Source organism: Manacus vitellinus, unplaced genomic scaffold (genome assembly GCF_001715985.3).
Source record: "Manacus vitellinus isolate BGI_N305 unplaced genomic scaffold, ASM171598v3 scaffold_4_pilon, whole genome shotgun sequence".
In the NCBI taxonomy this organism is placed as follows: domain Eukaryota; kingdom Metazoa; phylum Chordata; class Aves; order Passeriformes; family Pipridae; genus Manacus; species Manacus vitellinus.
This window is the reverse complement of record NW_021940604.1, coordinates 41,956,391-41,980,444: the sequence shown is the minus strand read 5'-3', so window position 1 is coordinate 41,980,444 and position 24,054 is coordinate 41,956,391. Positions and strand designations below refer to the sequence as shown.

Here is a 24,054-nt window from a genome sequence, read left to right as displayed (position 1 = left end):
CCCTGGAATGAGGGAATTGTTATTGGAAATTCACTCTCGGTAAATCTTTGAAGAAGTATGTCTAACGCAAATTGATGAGGAGACTTTGTGTTTATTTTTTTTTTCCTCTTTTGCTATGCTACCACTTTTACTAGATTGTAGCTGTATTAGACAAACACAATGTTTAACTTCTATGTGTCTCTGATGAGACTAAATATCCTAAACAACTGTCTCGTGTTCTCTCTTTGGAAGTTATAAGGGGCAGTATAGTACTTAAAACAATTTGTAATATTTGAACTATAATGTTGGAAATACATTTTTATTATTTTAAGTGTTGTTTGTTATGTTTAACAATGGAAATTTCAAATTTCAAAAAATTATTACTTTCTGTAATATATTGTGAGAGTATGGGGGTTTTTGTTGAAATGATTGCCCTTAACAAAATATAAAGAGATAATAAATTGCTGTTACAATTTTGTACAGGGATTGAAATACATCGACCAAATTTATTACTGGGATTGATAATTCGCCAGAAAATGAAGAGGCAGATTACTGCTGTTTCAAGTGTTACTAGTAGTTTTGCGGATGAAGCTGCTGAAAGTACCTTGAGTAGCATACCACCAGAGAAGAAAAGCAAACCAAGCAAACCTGAAGTCTCTCATCATGAGTTGGCACTAGAAGAAGAGGAAAATAATTTTTTCAATTCCTTCACAACTGTGCTGCACAAGCAGAGAAATAAACTTCAGCAGTCTAATACAGAAGATGTTCCAGCAGTTGTTGAACCACTGGTGGAAAGCACCAAACATGAACCACCGAAGCCTCTCAGGTTTCTTCCTGGAGTCCTGGTTGGGTGGGAAAATCAACCTTCTACTCTGGAACTAGCAAATAAACCATTGCCAGTGGATGATATTCTTCAAAGTCTGTTGGGTACGACAGGGCAGGTATACGAACACAGCAAGTCAGAAGCAGGTCCTAGTGAAGAGATACCATTATTAAATGAACAGGCAACCTTGAAAGAAGAAAACATCGATGTTGCTGATGTAACTACGGAAGTTAGTGAAACAAAGACTGGTTTGGATGATCTGCAAGAATCCACTAACACTGCTGTAACTGTGGATACAGCAACTGCAGGGACCTCAAGTTCTGCAAAAAGTGCTGGTTCTTTGATAGGGTTGAGTCTTAAGGGAAAACCTCCAGATGTCTCCACAGAAGCATTTTTAGCAAATTTATCTGCTCAGTCACAGAATAAAGAAACAGAAGAAAGTAAAGAAAATGACCCAAAGTTGCAGGTACCAGACAAGGATAGTGTTTCACAGGAAGTTAAAAGGAACACAAATTCCAGCTTTTCTTCCTCATCAAATGCAGGGAAAAAACCCAATGAGAACAATGTTAGTGTAGGTTCTGCTGAAGGTACCACTGCTAGTACCTCTAAATCACCACCATTTATTAATCTTAAAAGAGACCCACGACAGGCAGCTGGACGAAGCCAGCAGACTAATACTTCAGAAAACAAGGATGGAGACGTTAGCAGAAGTGAAGACCGACAGAATCCTTCAGGAAATGATCAAATAGAACCAGAGAATAAACAGTCTTCTGCAGAAGTTGGCTTAAACCTGTTTCAAAGTGATCTGCAAACCAATGAGTCGCAGTTCAGTTCAGCTACAGCTAAAGCAGATAGCACAGTTGCATCACAAGCAGAAGATAACAAACACTCACAGGAAGATGCACTGATGCAAAACATTGAGACAGTGAATTCATTTAGAAGAGGACCAGCAGCAACTTCATCTCATTTTGAAACCGAAAATTCTTCTCGTTCTGAATTTATTTCCAAAGTCCCAAGCCCTGTTACAAGTGGCAGCTTCTCATCTGTTGGACCTCCGCAGCAGAATTTTCAGCATCCTAAACCTAATCCACCTGGATTTCAGTTTCAGGCTCCTGCACCTCATAACTTCCCTCAGCAAAGCAACCCTATGTTTGGATTTCCTCCTCATTTACCACCTCCGCTTCTTCCTCCTCCTGGCTTTGGTTTTCCTCAAAATCCAATGATGCCATGGCCACCAGTAGCTCATTTATCAGGCCAGCCACCACATTATGCTGGACCCATTGCACAAGGGCTACCAGTGGCTCACAAACAATCAAGATTTTTGGGACCAGAAAATTTTTTTCAGACTAAAGACAGTAGGAGACCAGAAAGACGCCACAGCGATCCTTGGGGCAGAGAAGAACAGCATTTGGAGAGAGGGTTCAGTAGAGGAAAAAATGATCGACAAAGGCTTTACAGTGAAACCCATCACCAAAAAAAAGAGAGACATGAAAAAGAGTGGAGCAACGAAAAGTACTGGGAGCAAGATTCTGAGAGAAACAGGCGCAGAGACAGAAACCAGGAAAAAGAGAGAGAGAGGAAGAGTAGAGAGGAAGGACAGAGAGACAAAGAAAGAGTGCGGTCTCCACACAGTGATAGGGCTGCTGATGGAAAAAGCCCCAGAGAGACTAGAAATCCAGAAAAAAAGACAGAGAAGCCTAAAAGTGAAGAACAGGCTCATGAAAAAGATAAGGAGAGGGAGAAAAGCAAAGAGAAGCATAGAGAACGAGAAAGTGAAAAGAACAGAGAGAGACATAGGGACCACAGTGACAGAACTAAAAGTAAAAGGTAAAAAGATGCAGGCAGTCTTTTAAAATCCTATTTAAATAAACTGTTAGAGTAATGTCGTAAAACTTTGTATAAAAAAAAGAGCCTGCTAGGATTGTGCCATCTTTTTTATTCCATGTTGGTGTTTTGCAGAAACAAGTCTGTGTTTTGGTACCACTCGATGTACCAATACTCATCCTTTTTTTTCATTATACCAACTATCGCTAGAAGTAGGAGTTTAATATTTTTAAAAATTTTACATTGCTGTATATTCAAAATTTTAAAGATTTCTTTTATTAATATGCAATAAAGGCTTAGGAATTTTGTTAGTTGAGGAAGTTGGCTTTAGTCAAGTCTGCAATATAGTTGCTGCCTTTGGTAATTTGTGCTCTCTTCTGTTTTAAGATGCTCTGATAATTTTAAAGGTGATTTTCATACAATAACCTTCTTTTTAAATTGCACTGTTTTTAAAGACTGTAGCAAAGCCTCAGAATCCACACATTACAACAAAACAATATGCTTGGTGGTGTGAAGAGTTTGGTTTTTTTTTAAATTATTCAGTAGTACAGTAAAAAAAATTCAAGTGTATTTCATTAGTTTTCAAGTATTTCCTAAGCATCTGAAGCAGTTTGTGACCAGAAATTGGAAGGCTGAGCTGCTCGAATGTTAATGCTTTAAACTGCACTTGTTTTAATAAGAAAGCATTTTTAACCTAAATTCTTGAAAATATGATTTGTAGTAGTAAATTCATTTCTCCCACCATTTTCCATGCTTCAAAAACTTGAATACCTAAGCTTGTACATTACTTTGTGTTTTGCTATCCTTTTTACTGTAAAATGTAAATATTTTAAGGGATATTTTGATTCTAAAATGATAAAACTTTCTCACATACTGTGTGTGTTTGATTTCATAGGTGTGAAACTGTAGTCTAAATGAATATGGAAAGCTGAATCACATAATGCCACATTTGTTGTACGCTTCATGGCTTGGTTTGTTTTGAGTTTTGGAGAACAAACAGGCGGGAGGGGGCAGAAGAGTGTTTATACCTTTGGGACTTGGGGTAAATTGATATTTTGTAGTGATTACCATCCACTGATGCCAAACAATGCGAAGGTGAAAACCAACTCAAGTCACCTACTCTTACACTTCTTAAAATACACTGGGCATCTTGTTGAATCTGTCAGAAATAACAAAAATATTCCACCATATAAAGAAAAATTGAGATTTATTGTTCTGTTTTTCAGCGTTTTATTTTTAGCTTTGAGTACACAACCTTACTATGCTGCTGACGTAACATTTTGCACGTAGCTGTAGAAAAGCCTCTTCTCTCCAGAAAGGTCTTCCCAGTTTAACAACACCCTAATTGTTAGTTTTAATTATGAATATATTTTAAAGTAAAATTTTACTCGAATACCTTGCAGGTAGCTTCGTGATCAAATTGATCAAAATTAAAAATCTTGCACAGGATAAAGGGGGTGGTAGACTTTTATTAGGTGATGTTTCTTACGCTCATAGTTGAGAAGACTAATTTAAAAAAAAAAATCTTCAGTTTGTTAGTAACTAAAAGCAATATTTAAACATTTTTATAGAATGACAAATTAAATTAGTATTTTCCAAATTAATTCTATCATCTCTATAGCAGTAGTGCCATTGGATATATCTGGTAGTATTATGCATGTGTTATATTGTTTAAATATTTCCATTAGAGTTCTGTAGGCACGTGAGTTTATCTAAACATTGTTCTCATTTTGGAAGTAATTTTTAAATTGGCAACTCTCCTTGTGAAGACTTTGTTTTGACCTGTTCAAAAGCACTCTACTCCCAGTCCACTGGTGATCTGCCTCTCACACGCACATCCATCTGCGCTTTGAAAATAAACTGGGAGCAGTAAAAATTGCAACTGCCTGGACGGAAGGGATGGGAATGCTTTCTGCTAGAACTATCAGAAATAATTTGCTTGGAAAGAATATGTAAACATTTTGCAAGTTTGCTGAGTGCTTTACTACCTGCCTCATGTATGTAGAACCTAAAGAGAGCTGCAGTAAAACAGCTCTTAAGGGAGAGTTTTGTTAAGTGTTTAAATTAACAAAAAGCAACAGTCTGCAGGACAGGACATGTTCCTAGGATCTGAGTTAGTGTAATGGGAATAAATCCTGTTACTGCAGGAATAAAGGATTTTATCTTCTCTGTTGCCTTCAGTCAATCTCCTTCCAACACTTGTGTTAGCTGGAACTGCTTTGATTACTTGTTCCTTGTTTTACCTTGACTCACTGCTCAGATCACAAAGGGCAGTGTGCACTGCTGAGGAACTGGCAGTACACCAGAAGCCCTAGAGGGAACAGGACAAACGCTAAATATGCTCCCCTCTCCGGCATCACATGGTGATAAAAGGCCCTACTTAGAGAGACTGGAAGAGAAGAATCTGGGGACTACTCAAATGCTAATTGGGCTTTGTGAGCTGCCTGTTGGGAAGAGGTGAAGAAACTCTGCTGCATCAAGTTGATCACTTGGGGCCTCAGAGCAGCAGCAGAAGATAGAAAGAACCTACAGATATGTTTGCAGATGCTTAATAAAACATCTCGGGGTAGTTCCATAGCCAAAGTGTACAGCAGTAATCTTCAAGTCACCTGTTAACTGACTTGGCAGTGCATTCATTGCCACATACGGTTATATGGAGACAAGTCACCTAGTTTTGGGTGCTTATTGTCTCTGCTCCATATCTGCCTTATGGAAAGATAAACACACACCCTGCCTTCACCTCCCTCCCCCTGCCCCAGAAGAGTTACTTGTTTCTGACCTGTTTTTACATTTTGAAAACTCGTATTCAGAGAACTCCCATGCAAGGAGGTGATGTTTTATTATGTGCTTTTGAGCAATAGAAAAGTAAAAAAGGAAAAGATAGGAATCAATCACTATTATTTTTATTGAAGCATTTTATTTATATAGTAAGCCAGCAGTCAAATGAGAAATGTAGATGTAGATAAATCATTGGTTTGAGCACATTAAAATAAACTGGATTTTTTTTGTTGCTTCCTGAAGCAGAATATAACAACTTTTTCAGAGGGAATATAATTTTTGCATTTATAGATGAAGAGCTCTATTTACTTTTGATATTATGAATTAATGAAAGATATAGTCAGGGAAATTCAGTTTGTTATGACCAAAACCTTTGTCTAGTAAAATTTTGATACCTTATTTAGGGGCATATAAACCAGAAAGGTGTAGCTAAAGCAAAGCAGTTCTTGGACTTTCTGATTTTTAAGCTCTTAGGAATAGAAGTTACTTGTAGACAGAATGCCACATTCCCACATTCCAGTTGTGAATTGTTAAAGCAAAAAGTTTTCATGTAGTCAAATTGGGGGAGACCTCTGCTGGAGAAAACCAGCAGACCTTTTTTATCTCTCTTAAGTGAAATACCTTTTCTGCTCTTAAAATCATTCTTTAAGTGTAATATTTTAAGCCTGTGTTCATGCTAAGCTCTACTGCTTTACATAAATGCATACAGGATGGACAGAGACTCAGAAGGGAGGGAGAACTTCATTACCTAATTAGGATCTTTGTGGGCTTAACAAGTAATTGCAGCTGTTATGATTTAAAAAATTCTGATTACAACAGGCATGTGCTTTTTGCCCCAAATACACCTTTTCTTCCCTTCCCCAATTTCAGTTTTTACACTTGACCTTAATATTATAAAATTATAAGAGAAACACTAATAAAATTTGAGAGTTGGAGAAACAGGTTAACAGTTGTCTGTTCTCATAAAGCAACAAACAACACTTGAATGATGGTTGGCTTTATAAGCTAATTACTATCTATTTGTTGACAAAACTATTTCCAGCACAATAAATAAAAAATCCTGCAGACTTTCCCTTTATTTTAAAGTAAATACTAAAGAGTATAAGTAAGTAATTTTAGGAGTAAAACATGTCTTACATCTATTAATACTCAACATAAAATTGTCCCTAATTACTTTTTTTTTCTTAATGAAAAACTTTCTTCTGTTGGTTTCTGAGTATTACACTGCCAACTAACACAAAAACAGGAGGAAAAGGAAGTTTATCACTTTTACAGAGTCTTGAGCATTTTTTCAGAATTTCCATCATAAACATTGTACCCTTCTGCATTCATTAGCTGAATCTTCTTGGAATCTTGGAAGAGCACAACATCTTTAATTTTACCAATGAATTCCTTCTGGAGTCTAATGACTTTCCTTCAAAAAGCCACCATAGTTTAAAGCAGTGTATTTTCTTTGTGGATCAATGTCTTCAAAAAGAATTAGCTCCTCATCAAGATATACCTTAATACAGGTTTGGTTTTGAACTACAGTAACAAAATGCCATCTTCCGTCACAGCAGGTGAGGTATTTTCTGCGCATTAGAGGAACAGAGATTCTTTCTCCAAGATTAACCACAACTTTTAATGTTGCATTGGCAATACCAATGGCAAGGAAGTCATTATCTTCATCTTCACTTTTGCCTATCCATGCTATTAAGCCTTCAGTTTGATTGGTAGTAAAATTTAAAGAAATGCGGCTGTACTGGAGGTCTCTTTTTCTGTAATAAGAATCTGTGTATTTAATGTAGGAGTTGCCAACAAACTTTGCTATGTAAAATTTGATTTTGCTATCGCAGTACTTACCTGACCAGCCTAGTGCACATACACAGGTGTATGAAAATGAAGAAGGTTGAGGAATACAGAGCGCTTGAGACCCACACTTGTTTTGTGAACAGTGAACAGATTGCTCGCATGTGGTCCCTGTCCACTCGTGTGGGCAAGAACAAGAAAAGCCTGAGTTTTCAACTTGACATGTTGCGTTATTTTTGCACACTGAGTACCCACAAAGTGTTCCGTCACAGTCACCAACATTGGCTCCGTCTTTGGGATCAGTCGCAGTAAGCTTCAGTTCCCTGTTGTTTATAACAATTTCTCGAATGCAACCAGTGAAACCTATGGGTTCATTTTCTACTGCCATTGAATTAACAAGGTTTAAGGAAGACACCCCTCCAACAAAAAAATCTGTGTGTGTGTCTAGTACATTCATTCCAGGACTAGCTTTTTGAGTAACGTTGATACCATCCAGGTCCAGGTAGCCTTCATTGCCAACTCTTCCTGCCTTGAGTAAGTGCCATGTATTTCCATTTGCACGGACCTTCTGAAGGGCCTGTAGGATGACTGTCTTGTCTCCGAGATTGTAGCGTAACTGTGTAAATCCGTTTACTAATGATATACATAGAAAGTCACCTGTAAAAAACGGTATAAAACAGTTTTAATTTCTAGAGGTGGTGCACTGAAGAACAGCATATCAGTAATCTTGATACTTTCTTGCCTGCACTTCCTTGTACCATCATCATCATGTCTAAATCACATAAATAGAAGTGTTCCCTGATAAGCTGCTCTTGGCCCTCTTTTTCTTTTTTTACTCTTGTAAACTGAGCTTGTGTTTGCTTCAAGGTAAAAAACCCAACCTTCTGCAAAGCTCTGCTTTTGTGCAGAAACTAGGTAACTGTGAGGCAGGAGGAAACAGGATCGCTTTGGCATCCAGGAAATGTGAGTTGGTGGTTTTCCCATTGAAAAGAATCGAGTTTTGGCCAAGTTACAAAAGCAGAAATACTCTCAATTTCCATATACTTGATGGATTTGTTAGTTTAGTGCACTGAAAGTGAGTCTGCAGCAGACATACTCTGCTTTACCTGAAGCTCCTTTTCACAACGGGGATTTTTTGGGTTTAATATTCTGACAGCTGTAGGAACAGGTAAGCTTTTTATTGAATTGTTCTTCTGGAGGGCTCCATGACAGGAAGTATTAGGAAGGATTTTTCTTGTTCTATCAGTGTTTCTGGCCTTACAGGCAGTGTAAAAGGAGAGAGAGCACCACTTTGGACTGTACTTACAAATGTGAAGAAGAAAAGCTGGGAAGGGTTAGGAAATGGAAGCTGGAAGGAAAGTTTGTAAGAGCAGCAGTAGAGTCTGATGGGGTAAGTGGCAGCGAGGCAGAAGAGGACAGCAGAATATTGTGCTATTGAAAGCTATATTTTCAACCTTTTTGATATTTGCCTATGCAATTTAATTTTTTTATATTACTTTTGGAAATAGTAGGCATTGGGTTGTTGTTATCAGTTAAACTGGTAAACCAGTTTGTTAAACTTGAATGTAAGCTTTCTCTCCTAATAGTTACCAATCCAATTTCCTTAAAGATTCAGCATTTTTAAGGGTGAACCTGTTAGTAGAATGATGAAGTTTGCTTTCATGGGTGTTCAATTTTTGAGTATTTCTGATCCTTGAATTACATTGCTTTTAGTAAAGTTAAAAATGAATGGCATAATTTACTCAAGGCTTGTGAAAGTTGCTAAAACTATTACCTCCATTTTGCAGGAATTATTCAGGTTCCCATTCAGGCAGGGTGGAGATGGTTCAGTTGTATTAGTGGCTGTAGAGCACCTGCTATGTGCCTCACCTTCCCTGCCCCAGCCACCCATGGGAAGAAGAAAGCTCTTCATTCTTTCAACTCCAGTGATGGCAGAGCACGCACTTCCTAGTTCTGGTGGTGATGACCTCTTTTACTTCCCTATGTTCAGTGTTCTTTTTGAGTACTTTGTCTTGTTACGGTTTTTTTTCAGAAAATTAATATAATTCTTTTCACTTGTGGTTTCTCCTACTCAGTGATGTGGCTTTAAGCTTGCTTAATTTTTCAGTGCATAACTCGAAAGCACTCATCTGTCTTCAGCAATGTAAATAACCTGCTTGTCTATTTCTTTTGTCAGGACCTCAGTCCTAGGGTAAGAAAGGAGCATCAGGAAAAGTTTCTGAACTACCTCTTTGGCAACATTCAGTCTCCTTTCCTACCCAGACACGCAGACTTGCACAAGGACACAAATACTCATTTTTTGCTGTCTAGGAAGAAGGAAAACATTGACCAGCGTTGCTTTTTCATCTGACCTGTAATCAAGAGCTGGAGAAGCTGGAAGTTCTCCAAGATTTCCAGGGAAGGTTTTTGGTAGCTTTGCACAATGATCTGTCTGTTTTGGAATCTTATTTAGTGTTATTACAGAGCAAATCTGTGATTCTGCTATCTACAATGTGAAGAGGTTATGGCTGAGTTATGGGTTATGGGACAAATTTGAAGCCTCACTTCTTTTTTTGCTACTTGTGAAGAAAAAAATTACACTTTCCAATTTCAACTCTCCTGAGGCTCTCAAGGCACTTTCTTACGCCTCTGGTTAGACCCTCTCTTTTTACAAAGGCCTTGCCATTTTAGTCTTCGTTAAGAACAGCAGAAGGTTGAGATAAATTTTAGGATCTTGACATTGATCCCAGGGTTCAGCTCAGTATTTCTCCATGAAGTTTATAATGTCATAGGTACTCCTGAAGGACAGCTGCCTGAAAATTACATTTGATAGGACTCAGTCACTTCAAATTGGAGTAACTTCTTTTTTTGCTACTTATGAAGAAAAAAATGACACTTTCCAATTTCAACTCTCCTGAGGCTCTCAAGGCACTTTCTTATGCTTCTGGTTAGACCCTCTCTTTTTACAAAGGCCTTGCCATTTTAGTCTTCGGTAAGAACAGCAGAAGGTTGAGATAAATTTTAGGATCTTGACATTGATCCCAGGGTTCAGCTCAGTATTTCTCCATGAAATTTATAATGTCATAGGTACTACTGAAGGACAGCTGCCTGAAAACATTTTAGGACTCAATGTAAAGTGCAGTGTGTTCAGTGTCTAAGAAACTTCTGAAAGTGAAGGCAAATTATGACTTGTCTTTGTTCCTTTCACTTTAGCAATGAGTAACATTTTCAATAAGGGACCTCCATCTGCCCTGTCTCTGAGGGATGACTTGCACACAGCTGAAACCTCTGCAGGCCTATGTCATCATAGGAATTGCATAACCATTTTAAACAAATGGCATTCTTGCAACTGTTTTTTTCCTCTCAGCTGTCTCAGCATAGGAGACCATGAAGCAAAGTGCTTTTTCACTATTTCAGTTTGATAATTTCTCAAACCTGTCTCACATGACCTTAATTAATCCAAAGCTGTTTCTGAGGAAGTTTACTTATTGTTAAGTGTGAAGGCAATGACATCCTTAGTTTATCCAGGACTGGACGATATAGCCTATCCCTACTTCCATGAAAATACGATCCACATGCAGGACATAAAACTTTACTTCCAGCTTTTCAGGTTAGTGTCTCATCTAATATGGGCTATTTATCTCCATCAGTAGAGTCACAGAAAAAGCAGAAACTCCTGAGGTAGGCAGTCACAGTCATTTTTTTTGTTGTGCATGCAAGTCTTTGCCCAACCTGTTTGTCGTGTGCAAGGAACTGTAAGGCAATCTGTGTCAACAAGTTTGAATCTTCTTTAGAAATAGGCTGTTGTATCTTAGCTATGCCTTGAAACTGCAGGTCATCAAGACACTGTGTTTTGAACAAAATTGTTAAGGGTTACAGCATTTAGTTCTGATGTACCTTCCTGCCCCATCACCTTCCCTGTTTCAGTGAAATAAGAAGTGGGCTTTTTATAGCCCAAATGCAGAAAGATTGTTTCCTTGTCTTCTTAAGGGAAGGGAATTTTGCAGCAGGTATTGCCTTAAGGAAGGACCTGTTCTGGAGTTAAAATAGCACTTTTACTTGCAAATTCTAGTTCAAGATTTTCACCAAGTGACAGAGGGTCAAATTTGCTCTCCTCAGGATGGATAATCTCTATTCCGTAGCAGAAGCCAGCACTCCAGCAGGTGTGAATTTTTCTTCATCACTTTAATTTTCATGTTTTCATTATGTGCACATCTCACCTCCTCCCATATCAGATGTCAGAATTCCCAGAAGCCTAGTCATCCCTGTGTCCAGAGCAGTCAGTTCCTAAAACTGGGAGCTAATGAAAAGACTCTTCTAAGTACATCTGACTGCTGCTGTAAGATCTGGACTTCTGTAACAGTATCTTCTTATATGGCTTCTTACGATGAATTCTGAATGCATCACAAAACTTTTCATCTTGCTACTACTATGAATAAGTATGTAAGTCTCTAAGCAAGTTGATTACAGTCACACAGTCAAGTTTTAAATTGTTCCAAATGGTGACATACCCTTTCATGTTCAACCTTTATCTAGACATGCATGTATCTAGACATCCTTGTCTAGATATATGCATGTCTGTATATCCCCATTCTGAGAGGGAATCATGCTCAAGCAGTATCAACTCTCCATGTTTTTATATTACCATAGGAAACTCATCTACATCATAATTTGTCAAACCTCTGTACACTTGGAAATTCATGAACTGATTAATTCCTGGAATACTGAAGGTCTGAGATTCCTTTAAGATGTGTTGCTGATCCTTTGTCTCATCTTGTGTTACTGAGCAGAAGCCTCTATGCCATGCTGACGACAGAGGCTGTGATGAGTTCAGTGCTTCAGCAGCTTCAACAGGGTAGGTATCTCAAGAGCCCTAGGCTGTGGTTTCTTGGTTAAAGAACATGAGTAGTCTTGATCCCTTTAGCCATTTCATAGCCCTGAGATGGCATCTCTGGATGTATGTTTGCTGGCTTCAGTTTGTGCCTTCTGTTGGTTTTGCCTCACATTTCTGTCCTCTAGCTCAAAGCCAGAATGTCAGTTCCTATCCCTATGGTATCAGGTAGCATTTGCCCTGCTCTTCTTCACTATCTTTTTCAGAAATTTTTACTGATCATTGGCACTGTGTCATAGCAAACAGAGCCTTATCTTCTCATAAACAATAACATTCACAGGAATCATTCCCAGTTAATGAAACCTCTTACTGTATGTTCCACTGTGCTCATCTTCACTCTAAACTGACCTTGTTAAGCCACCATAATAAAGTGTTTGTGTCTCCAGCAGTATTATTGCCTCTTGTTAGTATAATGCATCCTGTAGCCATCATAGGTCCAAAATGTATCTTTGCTCACTGCTCTTTCCTGCCTTGCTGAGCTGAGTTCACATTGGTTGCATTCTTTTTTTTGATCATTCTGTTCTTCACAGTCTTCCTCTCATCCTGCTCTGGTGTATGATTTTCATGAACCTGAACCATGTCCTTTTACACTGTGACCACTTACATATTCTTCCAGGGGCAGAATTTTTCTTGTCTAGAAGGGTTTGAAGTAGCCATGTCAGCCTCCAGCTGAATGGCTACACTGTGGCCAAGGAAAGTGATGCACTGTGGTGTCCACATGAGAGGAAACCTAACTGACCAGTAGCTGTCCTTCAGAGCTAGTCTCCTGAGCATTTCCAATAGCCAGAATAAGGTGCAGAATGAAGGAGAGAAAGCAAGGAAGAAGCAGGAGGGCTATAAATGGATAGAACAAGGGAATGAAGGACAGAGAAGAGATGAGCCTTATTCCCACCCTTCTGCAGCCTCTGCTTCTAGTTCCCAGCCTGTAATATGTCAACATGGTTGAAGTGTGTTGTCTTCAGTTTAATATCTTTTCCTGCTTTCCTTTAGGTTTATTAAACTTAACCTTGTCTTTGCGCTGGTCGAAGTCCACACATACAGTTAGATATCAGTCAGCTGACAGGTTATATCAGCCTGTTTTAACTTGATCTTTTATCTAGTGATGACCATAGCCAGTGCCCCTAATACACACTTATGGGAGGTACCCATAGATATGCCTTCATGGGTTATTACAAATTATTCTACTACATGTATAGAACCCCATCTCACAGCTAATGCAAGACTGAGAACAGGTGTCAAGTCAAACCTGTAAATTTCTCAAACTATGTAAAAAATCACTTTGACAATAGGTAGATTCCAACTTCAACTTGGAGCACCATCCCAGAGCTAGGATCCAGAGCAGCCCTGTAGACAGTGATGCTCATGCATCTACAAGGGGTGGGTAGTTCCCTATTTGTAGGTTAGACAATTCGGTCTCACCTTTCAAAAACATATCTCTCCTTGGTGGAGAAACTTTTCCCGCTTCCTTTAGTCACCACTGTTGCCCTGGCACATTTCGGCAGCTAGAAGGAGCCACCTTCCTTGAGCAACCTCAGTTTGCCAACCTATTCTGGTTTGCTTGCCAGTGGCAAATGGGGAACAACAACATTTCCTATGGAACAGATTTCAGGACAGTGGGGATGTCTGTTCTGCCTGGCAGTTTGGCTTCCAATGCCGCTAATTTAATCCACACAAATGATCCCAGAATTAGTAACAAAGCAGAAATGATGTTCCTGTCAGCTAAAGGAGACATGGCTGCCAAGAGAGAAAACTTAACCACTCTTCAGGTCCTGTTTTAAAAGTAGGTGGATAATCAGTTTGTTTCTGGTTAGGAAAACAACACTCCTGCCTCGTGGGTATCCTAGCAATTTTGAATATTTCCAAAAGATTTTAGTCCAGTTCCCTAATTCAGTTTTTGCCATAAACAATGTTTTATAAAGCCAGGCATCACACACCCCTACTGGCTTTCTCTTATTTTCATGTTACAGGTTTATAAACTTAAATGCCTTAAATATCAGGAATTAAAGTTTTGAGGTTTTTCAAACCAGGTTTGTAACATAATCTGGTTAAAGAGAGACAGAGAACTGCTGTTGCAAATGTTGAGTGTTAAATTTAGCATGAGTCATCCTGTTCTTTTTATTAACCCGACTTCATTCTTAGTCACCCAGCATAACTGTTCTTCCTCATCTCATCGGGGAGAGATCACCCTTTCCATCACCCTGGCCTGAACTCTGGAATAATGCAGGCAATCTACAGCATATTCCACCTCTGCAAACAAATGTAAAGCTTCAGTAATTCTGTGACACAACAAAAAAAGCAAGTATGTACAGTGTTTGCTATGTAAATGGACTGAATATACGCTGTTCCAACACTTGATGGGCATCAAGCAAGACCTGTCTAAATTAAAGGCTGTTTAATCAAGAGTCCCATGCTTTCACTGGTAGAAATACGATACACTGTCCTTGAGAAAATGTGAAGTGGATGGCTGTCTACTGTCACTGTGCTGGACTCCACATGAATGCTGTAATGTTTGCAGAAACCTTGCCCAGAAGCAGTGCATAGGACAAGTAATCAAAGAGGAGAAAAAAGTCCCCTTGTCATTCTATCTGCAAGTTTCTGAACTAAAATACACATACACAACTCACTTGTTGGGTTGGGCTTTTTTCCCAGCTTATTTTTTTTTCAGATATCCACATAAATTTTGCCAAACTTTGGCAATTATTTTCTTAGGGTTGCAGAAATCAATACTACCAGACTTAAAGTCATGATACACATTCAGAAAGAGCTGACAAAGAAACAAAATGAATGACTGACAGAACAATAGGAAATTCTACTAACAGATTCATAGGATGTTTTCCATTTTATACCCATGTGGTAGTTTGGCTTAGACCTTCCTTGGTGACCAGTTTGTAACCAAGGAAGGGTCCAGATTTACCCAGTATTCCCTACGATTTTTACGTAAGCCAGACTATAAGAAGAAAGGAGGAGAGGTGTTTCAGTGTGTGTACTGAAGTAATGATTTAGTTAGAGGAATAGAGGCTGGAACCAGCAGATCAACTTTCCAATAAGGAGACAGCCACCTGCCCACCCTTTCTAGAAGGTTCTGTAATGTTCTTTGAAAAGTGCAAAGCCAGAAGGAAATGTTTCAGCAGAAGTCTCATGTTTATTTCTTCACCTACTAAAGATCTGATTTTATTTTTAATGATGGGAGGATTGTTTGGCAGGGCCTGCCCCTGAAGGGAAAGTCCCAGTGTAATGTTTACATGGGTGACAAGCCAAGCCAACGTATAACATGCAATTCAGTATCTTTGCTAAATTAGCTGTGTCAGAGATGATTTCTTCAGGAAAAAAAAAAAAAAGCATTGCCTAGTGAGGACAAAAATGTTCTAATTATTGCTTATTAAAAAGGACTTTTAGAAACAAAATCCTGAGATTTTGGCAATCAATTTATTAAATCTTACATAACTGTGAAGAAAAAAAGGGGTTTTTTTTAAAATGCTTTCTAAACCAATCCCTACGAGAAAGCTCACTCTTATCTACTGGCTGCTAAGAATACTTCTGAGTCTTTCATCAATCTGATTCTGTCTAGATTTGACAGGATTATACGAAGGCAAATATAAAGAGCGAGCTGATTAGCTTTTCCTAAATCTTTCAAAACATCAGGACAGTGAAAATGGAAGTAGGAAATTTGTAAAAAAATTACTCTATATAAGATGTTTTTTATTTTGAAATGGAATTAATATAATTCTAGAAAGTGATTGAAAGAAAATTTTCCTTCCTGTGCAAACTAAATATTCATGAATGGCAAGAGAATGAGGGCATGCTTGTGATAAACCACTCCTGGCCCAAGTTAAACAGACTTAGCACTCTCTTTGATGCTTCCAAAGAGATATTTAATTTCATTATATGCTAGCTACTTTCATGACCTCTGACTATTCTTTTTGAGAGAGATCCTTTTTTTCTATTCTATTTTTCATGGCCCATATAATGCCTTAGTTTATGCAGGAGAGAACTGTTCACTGTAAGTGATGGAATTATAAAAGATTCATTGTAGAAGAGAGAGCTCATTGCTAATACATGTATTTGTATTACAGATGCTCTCTCTCTCTCTCTATATATATATATATTTTTAAACTGCTTCTCTGTATATGATTGCAATTAGAACAAGGAAAACAAGTTTTAGGAATGTTAACTTAGTAAAGTTGAAAATACTTCTGTAAATAGTAGAAGTATTTTATTTAGTTTTTTTTTCTCTACCTATCTGGGAAATGAAGAACTTGCATGTTTTGCATGCTTCACCAACAAGCTTTTCAACAAAAGTTACAGTTCTGAGAAGCCTCATTAACTCTCTCATAGTCTGTTCGCTTTCACTTATCTGATCAGTTTTTATATTGCTTTATTTTTGGTCATTTTAAAACACTGGGACAATGCCCCGAATTGAGAATCTTAGTGTAGCTTCTGAAAAGATGGTTACTTTTCAGGGAGAAGTGATTTCCTGAACCATTAAATAACTTCATTAAATACTTGCTGGCTTTAGACTGATCCAAAACTGTGTCATGCATGTTTTTTCTTATGAACTTGATTATTCACAGTTCAAAACAACTGTACAGTACAGTTCTGGTGTCCTCAACAAAGGAAGGACATGGAACTGTTGGAGCAAGTCCAGAGGAGGGCCACAAAGTTGATAAGAGCACTGGAGCACCTCCCCTATGAATAAAGGCTGAGAAAGTTGGACCTGTTCAGCCTGGAGAAGAGAAGGTTGCATGGAGAACTCATTGCAACCTTCCAGTATGTGAAGGGGGCCTACAGGGAAGCCAGAGAGGGACTTTTCATCGGGAACTGTGGTGATAGCACAAGAAGTAATGGGTACAAATTGAAAGAGGGAAAATTTAGGTAAGATATTAGGAAGAAATTCTTTACTTTGAGGGTGGTAAGACACTGGAACAGGTTGCCCAGGGAAGTTATGGATGCTCCAGCCCTGGCAGTGTTCAAAGCCAGGTTGGCTAAGGCCTTGAGCAACCTGGTCTAGTGGGAGGTGTCCCTGCACATGGCAGCAGGGTTGGCACTAGGTGATCTTTAAGGTCCATTCCAACCCCTTAACATTCTGTGATTGTATGATAAAACCCAGTCGCCAAGGACAACGAGTTACAGAGGCTGAATGCCTGAATCACTTCAATGTACTGCTTTTCTTTTTCAAAAAAGTAACTGGGTGTATGATACCAGCAAGCTGGAATACCCTTACCTGACTGAGTACCCAACTGCTGTGCAGTGTAAAACAGGATACCATCTGGAGATAGAGTCTGAAACTGTAGTTTGATATGGGTCTTATGGCGAATATAAAAGGGTGCAAATGACATCCATGATGATTCATTACTTCTGAAAGATGGATCACTAATGGAAATACCTGAAAAATACAAGAGAAAATGTCTTCTGAAAGATATTTTGAGAAGGCTGCATTATTACGTTCGTAGTTCATAAATGCTGTACATAAGGCTTCCAATTCTTCCCTTTCCAAAGAATAAAAATAACTTAGATACAGAATAAAACTTAGATAATAGCAAATCAATCCCATTGTCTTCTGTGTGCCTTATTTTCATTAACAATCAAGGCTATAGTTTTAATGCAAAATAAATGTGATCTTCTTAGCATTCATTTTCAAATAAATGTAACTGTAAATTTTACGTATTTTAAAAATTCCATGCAAGTACTTTTGTAGGAGTCGGAATAAACATTTCTTTCCTCAAAATACAGATTAAAATCTAAGTGAAGGATTTGTAATGAGCTTCTTTGTGCGTCATAAGAATGTACCTTTTAAGTGGAAAGTGCTCATTAATTGCTGCTGAAATGTTTGGTAATTCCTTATCTTATACTGAAATGAAGCACTCACGCAATTACTGTTAAGATACAATGTACACTTTTGAGCTGTACACAACTTCATCATCCTGTCTCAGTGCTAATTCTTCATATGCCCCACAAAATCAGGCTAGTTAAACTTTCTTAAACCAACTGATAAATAATTATGCTTTTCTATACTGTTAATGTAACTATTTACAATTTTTCTCAGTAAATTGGCATTACATATTTGAGTTATCATAGAATCATAAAATGGTTTGGCTTGGAAGAGACCTTAAAGATCATTGTTTCCAACCCCTCTGCCATGGGGAGGCACATCTTCCACTAGACCAGGTTGCCCAGGGCCCCATCCAACACTCCCAGGGATGGGGCATCCACAACTTCTCTGGGCAACATGTTCCAGTGCCTCACCACCATCACAGTAAAGAATTTTTTCCTAATATCCAATCTAAAATTAATCTTTCAGTTTGAAGCCATTCCCCCTTGTCCTGTCACTACACGCTGTTGTACATAGTCTCTCAAATTATGTTAATTATTTGCTAATTCTTTATCATGTGGTCATTAGTTTACTCTATTTGTGATTCACTGGAATAAATCAAGCTATTTAAATGTGCAGGGTGTATTTAGACCTGTGTTATAAGCTCTTTTTACTATTTAGTTAAACAGCAGTACTAAATGCCTGAGCTGTAAGTGTTGGCCCCCTCACTTCTCAGTTTTCCTGCTGAAACTATGCCACTTCTCTCCTAGGAAGCCAACATCTTTCTTCATTTTGGTGCTCCCAATTTCATAGTTTTATAGTAACTTACTTTCACTGAAATATACCTTCAGTATGTCCTTGTAGTGCATTCTTAGGTAACCTTATGTTATCTTTCCACATTCAAGTTTCTGCATAGCGTCTGATGGTGAATCCACTCACCATCCAGTTGCACCTTATACTGCTTATTGCAGATGGGCCTTAGTTATTAAGCTGGAGTACAGCCAACATGCTGCAAGATTTGTGATTTGTCTATTTGTCACACCCCCTCTCTCTGAGTAGGATTCAAGGTGAACCTGGTGGACTGTATCCAGCAGCCAGATGCACCATTATGCAGGATCCAGATCTCCCAGCTGTTACCAGCATAACCTGACTTGAGGATGCCTTTTGAAAGAGTAGTAACAGCACAGCTGACCTTTTCATTAATTTCCCCCAGTAGACTTCAGTTAATATGTCTGAGGAAGGTGCATGGATTTGATGTCACAAATTCTCAGTAAGTCTGAAAGTAAGTTTTAATCACTGGAATATCAATTGTAATGGACTTATGAAATGCTTGAATGATCAGAATGAGGCTTTTGATGAGCTGTTGTTCAATGTATGTATATATTTTCAAATCATTCCCATCCTAAGTATCATAATAGCTGTTATGCATGCTATCAAGGCTAGGCAGTGTCTGTAGTAATACATTACATAATGTCAAAAATGTGAAGTTCCTGGCATCTATACTTAAAAATTGCCAGAAATAAAAGTAGTTTTAAGAATAGCAGTTACCCTGGAAGATAAATAGTAATAAAATTTGCTAAACAGATTTGGTGATGTAATTTATATCACTAAAACTTATAAACACTATCAGGTACAAAAGACAAAGGAATACTTAATATTTCATATGGATTTTTAGGTGCTTGCATTTTTTTCAGTAGGTAAGAAACAATTCTCTCTGTTGGTAGTTGAAGATATAATCCCCGTACTGATGTCTCTGTATTTCAAAATCAATCAGCAATAGTAATTCATTTTGTACATAGACATTGTTACTTCATGCATCATTTGGAAGTCAGTCTTCTCTTAGCAAATTTTTGCACAGTGAGACTTATATAGGGAGGAACTGTGCCACAGTGGTCAATCTTATATTAAAATATGCTGCTTCTTAAAAGGTCATCCTGGGCAAAGTGTACAGTGAGGCATCCGAGAACCTTTATGGCAGATTCAGTTTCACTTTGTCAATGTAGTTAATTCTTTACTGCTTATGTAGGAAGCAGGACAATGACTAGTGTGAGAGCAAAATCAGCAGGATTGAAATGCTACATTGCTTTTCATTGGGAGGTATATAAAAGGAAGATTGCTATCATAAAAAGCCTTGGAGCAGAGAAAGAGAACAATGATAAAAAAAGTGATTTTATAGTATCGCTCAGAGAAAGAATTAAATCCATGGATTTACATTACAAATAGAGTATTCAAAAATAACACCTACATCTTCAGCAGCAGATGTCAGAATGCTTTATTAAGGAGGTATTAATCTGATTTATAGATATCAAATACAATACTTAATATACTTCATTCTGAAACTTCTAAGATACAAATATTTCCATTATGCTAAAAGGTGGGGGGTTATTCCCAATAAATGTATCTTACAGGTGTCAGAAAGCAACATATTTTGCTACAATGCAGCAGGACTAACTATAGGAACTACTAGAATGACTTCTAATTTGCTTGTAAATTATCTGTAGATCCTGCAAGTGCCAATCGTGTGCATGGAAAAAATCTGACTTGACAGGTACATGGAAATGTGCATCCATATCTCAGAACAGAATGCATTCACTCTACCACTGCACATAGGTGAGCAGTATGAAATTTCATTTTTGCAAAATTGCTTCTATAGAGGGACAAAGTTTTAAGGTGAAGAATAAGATAATTTAAGCTTTTCAATTTGCTTTTATGGCAGGCATATGCAAAAATAGCATATCATGTCAAAGGCTGAGGTACCTCACTGTTGTCTTCTTGGCAGCAAACTTTTTTTCTCACCTAAGATAAGAAAATAAGAAGCTCAGCTCAGCCTGCACAAGACAGTGCCTGTTTTACATATGCTTTCTCCAGAGAAACTCTTTGCTAAAGCAAATGAGGTGAATGGATGCCTTTGCCAATCCTATAAGCTGAATTGTAGGACTTGTGCTGTTGTAACTACTGCAGTACTCACTGCAACACTCACTCATGCATTTTAAGCACAACAGGCATTTAAGCAAATACTTCTGTATCTGATTGATGACCCACTTTTCTAAGCTGAATATGAGTATCTTATGAAGCTGCACAGAATCACAGAAGCACAGAATGGGTAAGGTTGGAAGGAACCATGGTGGGTCATCTGGTCCAACCTCCCTGCTTAAGCAAGGGCATCCTAGAGCACATGGCACAGGATTGAGTCCAGACAGTTCTTGAATAACTCCAGTGAAGGAGACTCCACAACCTCTCTGGGCAATATATTCCAGCTTCCAACAAGAAGGTGAAGGAAAATGTGAGTCACTCCTCAAAGGAGTGTGGACCTTATAACAAAGGACACAGCAAAAAACCATGTTGGCTCATTTTTCATTTGGTAAAGCGTGACTAAGCCTCTCAAGTCCCTGAATCTGATAGCTGGGCTTGGAGAAGTGAACCATCAGTTCCACAGTGATGAGGCAGGTCCTAAGGTCAAGCCTGCAAATAAATCAGTCTGTGAGTCAAGGTCCAGGTCTGGATCAAGTGGATCTTGACACTGCTGCAGTGTAGTTCAGATGGGATCAAGGGGCATTTAAAAGCTGCTCCTGAAGCAATACAGGAGGAAGCTCCTGTTGGGGTTCCTCAGCAAAGCTGTCTTTGAGACCAGAGACCAGCTCCATCTCTATGGGCTAACAAACACTGAAAGCTTTAAACTCCACAGTCAGAAATTTTTAATGCTTTAATTTGATTGGAGATAGAGAGCGAGTAGCTTCACCAGTTGTTTTTTTCAGTTTGGAAAACAATGACAAGTCTGTCTGTATGAAAATCTTCATCTTAATGCAGTACAATTTGATTAAGGTTAGTTCAAAGATTACTAATATTGCATGGGCATTGTTTTTTGCTGTATAAATATTTAGAAAAACTGAAAAATATTAATTTTGTCTTATCTAATTGTAAATGTATTTTTCTGTTGAATTACCACTTATTTAATCTTTGAAGTACTAACTTGTCATAACTTATAAACTAATTCATGTATAGTGAAAAAAGACTATAGTTCAACTTTTAGTGCAGTAATAAGCACATGTTAACTTGCATGTTAACAAAAATATCAATTATTGACACAATTTAAATATAACTATTAAAACAATGTACTCATGAAATCTGATCTTGGCAGACCAGCAACCACTAGTGATCTTTGCTGTCCCTGAAGAGGAGAGACTGAGGCAATCATTATTCTGAGCAATACTGGAACAAAACCCTGCAATTTTGTAAGTGAAGTTCTGTTTGGTTTTGTTGCAGTAGAGTTGTAGTCTCTACTGTAAGCTAATTAGAGACCTAATTAGCTAAGAACTAATATCTACGAGCATATGGCTAAATCCCTAAAGAGATCTCTGGTTTTCCAAAGCCTAGAATAGCTATTACTACCCAAAGTCAAAACAGTAGACCTCAGTCTTTCAGTACGACACATATTAAGAAATTAATGCCTATCAGTAAGTCATCCAAGCCAGAAAATTGTAGTGGGAGCAGCCATGAAACCTCAGTACTAGGAAATCGTTTGGACCAGAAATCTAAACCTGATTCTCCTGCATCTGAGGATATGGATATTATACCCAGGATATGGATAATTTCTATTTCTTCTGTCCAACAAATATTTCAGTAAACAAAGATTTCCTGGAAGAGATTAGGTGATAGAGGGAAAAAAAGAAAACATTACCTACCCAATCACTCAGTGATTATAATATTCTTTGAGGATTTGGCAGTGTTCAGGTATTTGCATCATGATAGTGAAAGTGAATGATTAGTCACTAGGCAATTAGAAAATGTGACACAAAAAAAATCTACAAATATTTAATCCATGCCTGGCTTTGCTAATAAGCTTATTCCAGCTACTGAAATGCTCCTAAGGTGCTTTCAAAATGAAACCTGCTAGAAGAAACACCCAATTTGAAATTCCCTCTTTGGGACCATTTTGGCACTGGAAGCCTCTGATTGTCTAAAGACTGGGGGAGTGGGCAGGAATGTGAATATCTCAGTGCAGCCTGATACAGCAATTTGTAAAGAGTCAAGTATCTAACACTTAATTATTCTAGTTTCTATCTTGGACTCGATTTAGTTTGACAACAGTGTAAATGTGCTTTGAGGAGGACTGGAGTATTAGAGAGCTGATATTCTGCATGCTGTTTACGAGAATAGTTAAGTCAGGGAAGTAGATTACTATGAAACTGGAAGGATTAGTTTTGGCATTAAGACACTTTCATTTAACTGTCTATACATATCATTTCTAGGCAGGAAAACACCCATTGTGGTGAACTATGATGTAAGACAGGACTTAGTTGCTTAACCATGTTCGTCACTTGCCACTGAGAAGCTGTAGTGCATCCAGGCCATCCACATGGGCCTGACTGGTATAACAACAAACACAGGACCTGCAGCAATTGGCATCTTCAAGCTGAAAAGGATGTATTACCATGTAACCAAGTCCTGTTCTCCGGCAAATGAGTATCATCGCTGTGCAACACAGGTAACACATCTATAAAGAAATTAACATTTTCCTGAAGTAACCTCCTCTAAGGCTCCATTCAATTTCCTAAATGTAGGTACCTACTTTTCACAGCGTCTATTGCCTTATCTTTATTTCCCATTTCAGAAAAACCCAGGCATCCAGCAGGTCCTGTGCCATATCTGTGAATCCTGTCTTGATGCTTTTTTGATACAAGTTTGAATGCCAGGGCATCTCAAACAGCCTTAAGCATTTACATTTAGAAAAGTTTCTTATTAACTAGATATCTTCACTGACTCTATTGACTAGACATTTATAATGGAAACTTATGTATTGAACTCACATATGGACACTTAAATCTACATACTTTGCCTTTAAAACCAGTTCCCACCATTAATTAACTAACTAACTAACTATGAACACCTTCACAAAGTAAGGTGAGAAGCATATTTCCAGCAAATCAGTCATGCTCATAGAGGAAGTCTAAATAGTTACAGAGTCATCTTGCTAAGTGCTAGCTGTATCTTGTTCTTATTCAATTGGGTGATTGGAGGGAATGGTAAGTAAATGATGGAATTTTTATTGGGACATCACATCCCATGATGACATGGCTGACCTGGTGTGGAGGGTATTATCAACTCCTTCACTGTGTCATACATGGCTTCCCTTGAGTTTATATATGATGTATTTAAGTAGATAATTCACTTTATTCTACTTGG

The 24,054-nt window shown here is 38.0% G+C and overlaps 2 protein-coding genes across 11 annotated transcripts in view; one reads left to right on the top strand and one right to left on the bottom strand.

Annotated features, from left to right (window-relative positions):
- The window catches only part of PHF3 (PHD finger protein 3), a 51,005-nt gene extending 46,210 nt beyond the window's left edge, over positions 1-4,795 (top strand). For all 10 annotated transcript variants that reach the window (XM_008921291.3, XM_018077888.2, XM_029962787.1 and 7 more), the window contains one exon: positions 463-4,795. In XM_008921291.3, coding sequence (XP_008919539.3) covers positions 463-2,633 — 2,171 coding nt within the window. In that variant the 3' untranslated portion in view covers positions 2,634-4,795. The remainder of the gene's footprint in view (positions 1-462) is intronic.
- A 1,878-nt stretch (positions 4,796-6,673) lies between these two features.
- EYS (eyes shut homolog) overlaps positions 6,674-24,054 on the bottom strand; it is a 766,416-nt gene continuing 749,035 nt past the window's right edge. The window contains 3 exon segments of the mRNA XM_018077885.2: positions 6,674-6,821; positions 6,823-7,849; positions 17,284-17,445. Of these exon segments, the coding sequence (XP_017933374.2) occupies positions 6,674-6,821; positions 6,823-7,849; positions 17,284-17,445 (1,337 nt within the window).